The following is an 8,680-nucleotide window of genomic DNA, read 5'->3' on the forward strand; positions in this document are numbered from 1 at the left end:
TAATAAATTTAATATTTATTTATGTTATCTTTGTAAGGAACAATCGATGATTAATTAGGTATTTGTTCTAAATCGAGAATAAGCTTCGGCCAGTAGGCATTACAATAACTAATACAAACAAATACAAATATTAGGGGCTAGGCATCAGTGATATATATGTTAAGCTACTGAAATCGTTAAACTAAGATGTTAAACAAGTTTTGATTTCAAAAATTCTCTTAAATAGTAATTAATATCTTCAATATCTCTATTATCCGTAAATTATTTATGTATATATTTCAAATAAAAATAGGTTATACTGACTGGCAGTAGATCTTTTGGTCCTTAGCGATACCAAAAAGTGCTCAATCTTTATGTCGATTTCGTAGTAGGCATTTTTGTGAATATATGAAATGCTTAAAAGCTTCATATTAGATATGGAGACATATTATTTAATGATTTTTTAAAGCATGTTTTTAGACTAGAACTTAGTGGAATTTGAACCTATTCTAATACACATACAAAGAATATGTTCAGTTTACTATAGCATGTTTTAAATGTATTGAAACCGACTGCGAATATTATATAGATCATATACATATATTATTGAAATGCATCACACCACATTTGATTTAGAGAGTTCGCATGTCTATTAAAAAACAAATTAGTCGTTGAATTTTAAAAGTGTGGCAATGGTAGTTTAAACAAACATTCCAAAACGAACTAAATATTTCCTGAATATATGCTCAAATAATTAATATGGATAGAAATAAAATCTTATAATCGAGCTTTTGTAAATCCAAATAAAAAAAGCCAACAATAGTTGAAATTGGTTATATCGGGCGCCTATATAAAGAAATTGAACTAATATTTTTAAATTTTATTATTACAGAAAATCTTTATCAGATTGTTCATCAGTAAAGAGATAGACCTATTATATTATCTAAATTTGACGGAATGAATTTAGTCTATCTTTCTATCATACGACTATTTGCGGAAAATGTGGTAGTAATATGGAGCATAATCGCTAATTGAAGTCAACGGAAAGTTATATGGTGGCAACCAATCAACCCACCAACAGAAAATCTTAAACCTATTTATAATGAACTTATGTTTATTGTTATTTTCTGTATTAATAATTACCGAAAGATGGGGAGGAATATTCAACTTAATCGTATTCGTATTTTTAAGAGTAACTCTTTTCGAATATGAAGTTTAAGTGATCTTTAGTTGAAAAGAAAAAGGAGCAGTGAAGAACTCCTAATAATATACTATGATATAAAATAATGAAATACATATAGATAGATTAAAAATAAAAATATCAAATGTTTATGTTTTATTTCAGTTTTATTAAACGTTGTTCGAAAAAAAATAAATGTTCATATGTTGAATATAAATTGAAAAAAAAAAATGCATTTTTTTGTATATAAAAATTAAATACTATAAAAATTCAATTCGAGTTAAAGAGTGTAGCTTTTTAAATATTACAAAGCATTGATTATATTTAAAAAAAAAATTATTTTAAAGCTATTAATGTATATAAGCGAATAACAATTTAAGTATAGATCAAAACAATAATATTTCTTATTCTAAAAATTCTTTAATGTGCGCCTTTTCAAATATGTTGTTGTTCTTTAGATCATATAGTTCAATTTCAATTATATTATTCTCAATGTCATTATTTATAACATTTGCTTTGTATGTATACGTCCTCAATTTCCAATAAAGTTTTGCGCATACATCCCGATCATAGTAAGCTCTAGCCTTTTTAACATTAACCACATGTACCTTAAAAAAGCGTAATGGATGATTTTTTATTTGATCCGAAATTTCTTTTAGTTTATCTACCGATACATTTTCAACAGAAAGATAGTCAGCGTAAGTTACAGTAGCGATATTCGTTCTTTTATTATAGTTCTTAATGGCGGCACGATACCATCGATTATCTTTTGCATATTGTACCAAACATGGAGTATTATTATTAAAATTTTGGAGTGGATTTAACTTAGGTGCTATGGCATTAATCAGGCTATCCAACTCTAAGGACAAATCCTCATATTCGGTTGCAGTAGGAACTACATATAATATATCAGGTTGTACAATATGAATGATTGTGCATTTGAAAGATGTACGAAATTTTTTCAATTTTGGGAATGTAAATATATTAAGCATACTATGAGTGCGAACAGTTGACGTTTTGCTTGGACTAAAACGCTCAAAAGGTGAAATCTGTAATAAAAAAATAAATTGATTAATAAAATTACAACACAATATTTTTAAATAATACAAAATATCACTTTCACATACGTCTCTCTCTAAATCATTTGCTGTTATTGTAGTATTTATTGGCATGTTTTCAGCATTATCCTCCGCAAGATTATCAGATGAGATACTTAAATGTTCTTTACACATATTTGAAAAGCCTTCAGTATGATGTTTTGAAATCAAGGTACTCTCTGCATTTGTAGCTTTTTTTATAATATTTTTAGCGTCTAATATATGATTTCTATCAAAATCACTTTTAAGTTTCATATATTCGTTTCTTGTAAACATGGGTTTCTTTGGAGGTGGTGGGTTGTTTAGAAATGTACAATCAATTTCGTTTGTAGGTTCACCATCCTCATGATTTGTATTTAAAAGATCTAAGCTAGTCGCAAATTTTTGTGCTAAGTCGTCAAAATTATTGTTTTGATTGAGAAAATCAGATGTGGCATTACCGTATTCGTCATCAAGATCGCTCATTTCTTTAATAGGAGATACCTTCAATAAATGTAAATAATTAAAATGATTACAGATTCACAAAAAAAAAAAATAAAAATATTGTACATATGTAATAATTTAGAACAATTATGTCATTATGTTAAAATTTAATAATTTTATTATACGGGAGAGGTAGAAGAAGTCCGTGTTTATTGGCTCTGCATATTTTTATTGAAAAGAAAAAGTTTTCCAGTAGTTAAGCAATTTCTATAAAACATTTTTCAAAAAAAATATACCTTTTAAAATAATGAGTATAAATATTTATATTTATTTATATTATTTATTTATTTTTTATTATTATTTATTTATTATTTAATTATATATATATAATTCTTCTGTACGTGTGTTGACAGTGAACTCCTCCTAAACGGCTGAATCGATTTTGATGAAATTTTTTGTGGGTGTTCAAGTGGATTCAAGGAAGGTTTAAATTCACAATTTGGCCCACTGGATAATGTATTTTTAATTAATTTTTTATTTTTTGGTATCCATACACATTTATATTAGAAACTTAAAATTTATTCATGCTTACTTTGATTTGTTTAAAAAGTTTAAAATCTTTAAAATGAATCGTAAAACTGCCGTTGCATTAAATGTCTAATATAAATGTATATGGATACCAAAAAACTGTATAATAATTAAAAAACCGTTATCCAGTGGATCAAATTGTGAATCTAAATTATAGTTGAATTCACTTGAACACACACAAAAAAAAAAGAATAATATATATAAAGATATAAATAACGTACAAAAAATAATGCCACGTTTTCGTGGACGAGGAGGAAATATTGGTCGACGGAGTCGGAATTCACAATTATTCTAGAACCGTCGGTTAAATAGATCTGCAGAAAACAATGAAAATGTAAGAAACCAGGATACAATCACACGTACTAATGAAAGTCAAGAGCAACGCAACGAACGCCAAGAAAATTAAGTGCAAGGGGAAACAACGTTCGCTGGGTCAGCTAGTTTAATTATATATTTATATGTATATAATACATTGTTATTTTCATTCAAAAACAAGAACAAAAATAACATGGTTTAGATACTTACATCATCAATATCCCTTAAACATCTCACTAAACAGTCATCATCATCATCATTGTGATCATCACTCATCAATGGTAATATTTCTGTGTCCATCTTATTTGAAGGTTCATTTTCTTCCTTCACTAAAACTACCAAACGGTTAATAAGGAGCATTGATGCTAAATCTGTTGCTTGATCACATATACTGCACCATGTGTAGTCCCTCCCTTTGTTTGTTAATGCAGATGGCGAAACTCTCACCATGACCGATTTTCCAACTATTTGTTTGTGTATTATATCTAACACCCTTTCAGAATACTTGGTACCCTTCTTTGGCCCTATACCAATCAATTTATATGTATCAGCATATGCCTGTATATTTGCATATGGTGCAAAGGGTAAAATGTCTTTTAATGTAACCATTTCTTCATTTCCGTAATCTATAAATAATACTTTAAATTCATTTTGATTTATCGCTGTAATAATGGCACGATATGTGTGATTATCAGCACTATACTTAGCTATGCACGCTTGGTTTATCCCAAAATCGGTCATCAGAAAACTCATTTCATTCGAATACCTTGCAAAATATTTATCTAATTTCAATCGCATTCTATGCAATTGAGTTTTATCAATTGATTTATGCATGTATATTATTCCATCGTAGTCAATATAGGTAGGATTTCCTTCAAAATATGTCTCCTGAATGAGTTTTCTTTGACGCCAAAAATACGGTGATAGCATTGTAGGCTTTGTTGGAGTTAAATCAATTAAATTGGACGCATATGTATTATCGGAATCAAGACTTTTAGGACTTTTATGTTCTGACGCATAAGTATTCAAAAAGTTATCATCTGGTGTTGATTGCTTTTCTAAAATACAAAAAATTTTTGTTAACATTTTATTTTATTACTATTCTAATTTATATTATTAATGTTATTATTGATCACTTTATATTTAATAAAATGGTAATAAAACACAATATATATACATAGTTTATAATACCATAGTTAAATTAATTTCAACTCGTAAAGTCCCTAAACAAATAAATTGGTTTAGATATATTATTAAAAGATGGTAACGAAATGAACCCAAAAGGACTACCGAAATTGTGGATACTTGAATCGCTTTGAAACTAATGTTATGGACAAATGCAAAACTGATAATTTAGTTTTGATTGCGCATTTTAACGTGATTTTAACGCCAATTAGTTATTAAACATTATCAATCTGGAAAAACACAAAGAAAAATGATTGAAAAAATAGGCTTGAATTCATCTTCCGTGCAATACATAATTCAGCGTCACGATCATCCATTGGAAAACAAGGGCAGACAAGCCCCCAATAAAGTTCGAGTCAATGAGATGAAAAATGGATAATAGGAAAAATTCAAAAAAATCCTACATTAAATGTCCCATCTATTGCCAAGGACGTTGAAATATTTCTTCGAAAGAAATATCATCCAAAAAGTATCCAAAGAGTTTTAAGAAATGCTAATTTTAACGGACAAACTGCCCGGAACAAGCCATTCGTAAGTGACAAAAATTGTAAAATTCGCTTACAGTTCGCCAAACACCACCTGTACAACGACAGTTCTTTCTGGAACTCAGTATTCTTTGCCAATGAGAGTACATTTAATCTCTATGGTTACAACAATAACAGCTTCAAATAGTAAAGCTATTGACTAAAATCAATTTCCATATAAAAATTTTTTAATCTATATATATTGACAGATCTGTATTTATAATACAGATTATTATATTAAAATAAAAGTGGTATATGTGTAATGTAATAAAATAACAAGGGTATATAATAAAATAAATTAAAAATAGTTTATAGATAAAATAAAATATGATGAATTCATTTACCTATTGTTTTAAATATTTTTCTTAATGAGTCATCAATTATGTCTTTTTTATCTATCACCCATTCAGTCCCCAAGATATTGTCCTTGAAATCGACCCATTTCAAACAGCAAGCGTGTCCCATCTTAACAAGCGCGCTATTTAGTTTTGCATGGTTTTGCTGATTAGGAGCTAAAGCGTCATTGTTATCAGTCGATGTAATCCAAAGTATTATAGGTAATGAGTTATTGCTTTTATCAGGAGTGCCATACAAAGTCGCTGAAAGTTCATTCGAAGGGTTCGTAACAACTCTTGTGAAGAAGTCAATAGCAGTTTTTGACCAGGATTTCCTTTCGTTAATGGGCTGTATAGCAGCTAAATGACAGCGTTGAGCACTATCTGAAACATTATCATCAGCTAATGGAATAATATAAATATTTGACTTTTCTACATTTCTTATGATCTTTCCGTAATCACGCAGGAAAATATCGTAAATACTATGTTCTGTATCACAGAACATTATTATACCACGATGATAAATGAAATTGTAATCTTTCTGATCACATCGTTCATCTATTAACTGTTGAACGCACTCCACATATACATTCGCCTTAACAATGCAATGATCATTTTCTTTCCAAATAAGATCTTTTTGTGGTCGAAAATAGTCGATACTTGAAAGTTTGTATAAAAAATTTATTATACCTGGAAGCAATTGTTTCACGTATACATAAAATTCAAATGGATTGATGATCTCAACAATTTCAATTGGTGTACGAATAATAGAATTTTTATTTTGTTCATCGTATTTGATTTGTGTTTGAGTTTCAATCATTTCCATTCGAAAATTGTTATCAGAATTAATTATCATATCAGATTGTTTTTTCGTACCGGAATTTGTAATATCGCAGTATTCTCCTGAAGGATCGCAAAGCCCTGATTTTATTAATTCAGCAGCAACATCTATATCGCCACTCGTTTTTGTTACATTTAAATTAACTTTATATACATTTAAACTATTTTTGGTGTTTATGTAAATAACAACTCGCGGGTTTTGTACAAGGTGCTTAAATTCTGTTAATGCCTCATTGGTCCATTGATAATTATTCTTTTGAGAAGGTTTAACGCCCAGAAGTTCACATTGAAATATAAATTCTTTTATTTTAACAAATTCTTTCAACAATTCATATAACTGATTCCATTTTGTTGTTATCGTTTTGCCTTCATCTACTAAGAATATATCTATTACACCCCCTGCGTTTATGCGCACAATACGGGCACGATACCAAACTCCATCAACTTGCGTAGCGCAACACATGTGTATATATCCTACAAAAACCGTTTTCAGTACTTCCTCCTCTGAGTAGAGTTCATTTAAACTTTTATTTAAGTCATTTTTTTCCTTTATCAAGTCTTCTTGCATTGCATAAAATTCTAGGGGATTTTCTATTGAACAAATGCGGCATACTACAAATTGATTATTCAGTAGCATGCGCTTTTGAAAACAATGTTCTTGTCGCGCAAACGCCAAATGGTTGGTAGTACCATTTTCAGATACCTCCATAGCAAAACCTGTATAGAGTAAAACATCTCTCATGCTATAAGAATTATCTTGGTAAAGTGCAATAATATTAACACTCCACTCTCCAGTTGTTATTTTTGACTGATTTTTATTAAGTTCAACAATAACTTCATTACTTGTCAATTGTGTAAAAAGCATTGTGGCATCTTTATCCCATTCAGTTCCTTGCTTAGGTACTAAGTTATACATAGAACAACATATAGCGACATATGGAATATTTATATGTTCTTGTTTGATGGTCCTAAAAGATTTAACTTCAACATCTACAGTTAACCCCAAATCGACCAAGTAAACATTATACACACGATTTATGCAAACATTTTTTACAAGACCCCGATAGTATTCAGAATCAGTATAATGTATTATATAAAGTTTATCTATCTCAATCTCAAACTCAATCGCTGTCTCAATTTCACTGTCCACCTCAACATCAGTATTAATATCATTAAATTCATTATTTATGCTTAAGTCCACTGAATGAGATTTATAAGCATTGGAAATTTGCTGTATAAGTGGTTTATGCTCCTTCAGTTGAATGTAAAACATAGCTGGTGATTTGATAAATGTTACACAACCCATTGGATTATCAGCTGAGGGTAATGATAAAATTTCATGAAAGTTTTCTATTGTTTCATTTGAATCAAATGTTTTTTTTTTCAAAATTGTATAACTTGGGATTTTTTCTTTAACTGGAGTGCGTTTTTTTTTTAAAATCTTACTGGATTTCACTATATTCATTTTATCCAAACTACTTAGAGATAACTCCGATTGAGTTGGATAATTTATATCAAAATCCAAAATTTCAAAATTATAAGAATATAGTGAACCCATTGCAAATTCTGTTGTTGGTTTTTTAACAGCAATACTACAGGTAGAACCAAAATCTATTGCGTTTGTGAACGTAGGTTCAAACCTATAAAGAAAAATATAAGAATATTATTATTGCATATTATCTATATATATGTAGTTGTATATTTAAAATAATAAATAATTATAAATAATAATAATATGTTCACAGAATGGGATTAATACTACGTTTTCACTTTTACGTTAAGCACTTTATCGTAATCTGCCCAATTTTAAATGAAATAAGATACAATATTTTGGGGAAATTAAACTTAAGCCAAACGGAATTGTACAGCGTCCGTAATGGAATGTACTGGCTGAATAAATTATAGATGAGATCTTTTAAATGCACTTATGTATGCATAATAAACAATAGCTATTAGTTATAATAACAAACTCGCTACAAGATTAGAGGGTTAAAAAGAGTAGGCAATCGCTAGGTTAAGCTGACGACATTAGGTCATAGCTTTAAGTAAATAATTAATAAAGTATGGATAATTATTGTATGTTTTTAAATTATTTATAAGAAATAAACAGATGAAAAAAGTAATTGTGATTGCAGCTCTAATCTAGTTAAAAATAATATTAGTTTTACCATAGAAAAATTAAATGATCTTTTGGTCGTCATTGGTCACAGCTCT

General features: G+C 28.8%; 1 protein-coding gene across 1 annotated transcript; it reads right to left on the minus strand.

Moving 5' to 3' along the window:
* Positions 1-1,450: 1,450 nt before the first annotated feature.
* Positions 1,451-8,100, minus strand: LOC119678121 (RING finger protein 17-like). The gene is made up of 4 exons (XM_038089791.1): positions 5,636-8,100; positions 3,793-4,640; positions 2,287-2,739; positions 1,451-2,208 (listed from the first exon to the last, which is right to left on the minus strand). The coding sequence occupies exons 1-4, from the start codon at positions 8,022-8,024 to the stop codon at positions 1,564-1,566; spliced, it is 4,335 nt and encodes a 1,444-aa protein (XP_037945719.1). The 5' UTR covers positions 8,025-8,100; the 3' UTR covers positions 1,451-1,563.
* Positions 8,101-8,680: the final 580 nt, after the last annotated feature.

The sequence above is a fragment of the Teleopsis dalmanni genome, chromosome 2 (assembly GCF_002237135.1).
Source record: "Teleopsis dalmanni isolate 2A chromosome 2, ASM223713v2, whole genome shotgun sequence".
NCBI classification, from domain to species: Eukaryota; Metazoa; Arthropoda; class Insecta; order Diptera; family Diopsidae; genus Teleopsis; species Teleopsis dalmanni.

Excerpts from the sequence above, each read along its gene's own strand:
- LOC119678121 (XM_038089791.1), bottom strand. The coding sequence starts at position 8,024 with ATGGGTTCACTATATTCTTATAATTTTGAAATTTTGGATTTTGATATA. Across the intron at positions 2,740-3,792 it reads GTTTAAGGGATATTGATGAT|GTATCTCCTATTAAAGAAAT; the intron begins GTAAGTATCTAA and ends CATTTATTGAAG. Across the intron at positions 2,209-2,286 it reads CAAATGATTTAGAGAGAGAC|ATTTCACCTTTTGAGCGTTT; the intron begins GTATGTGAAAGT and ends TTTTTATTACAG.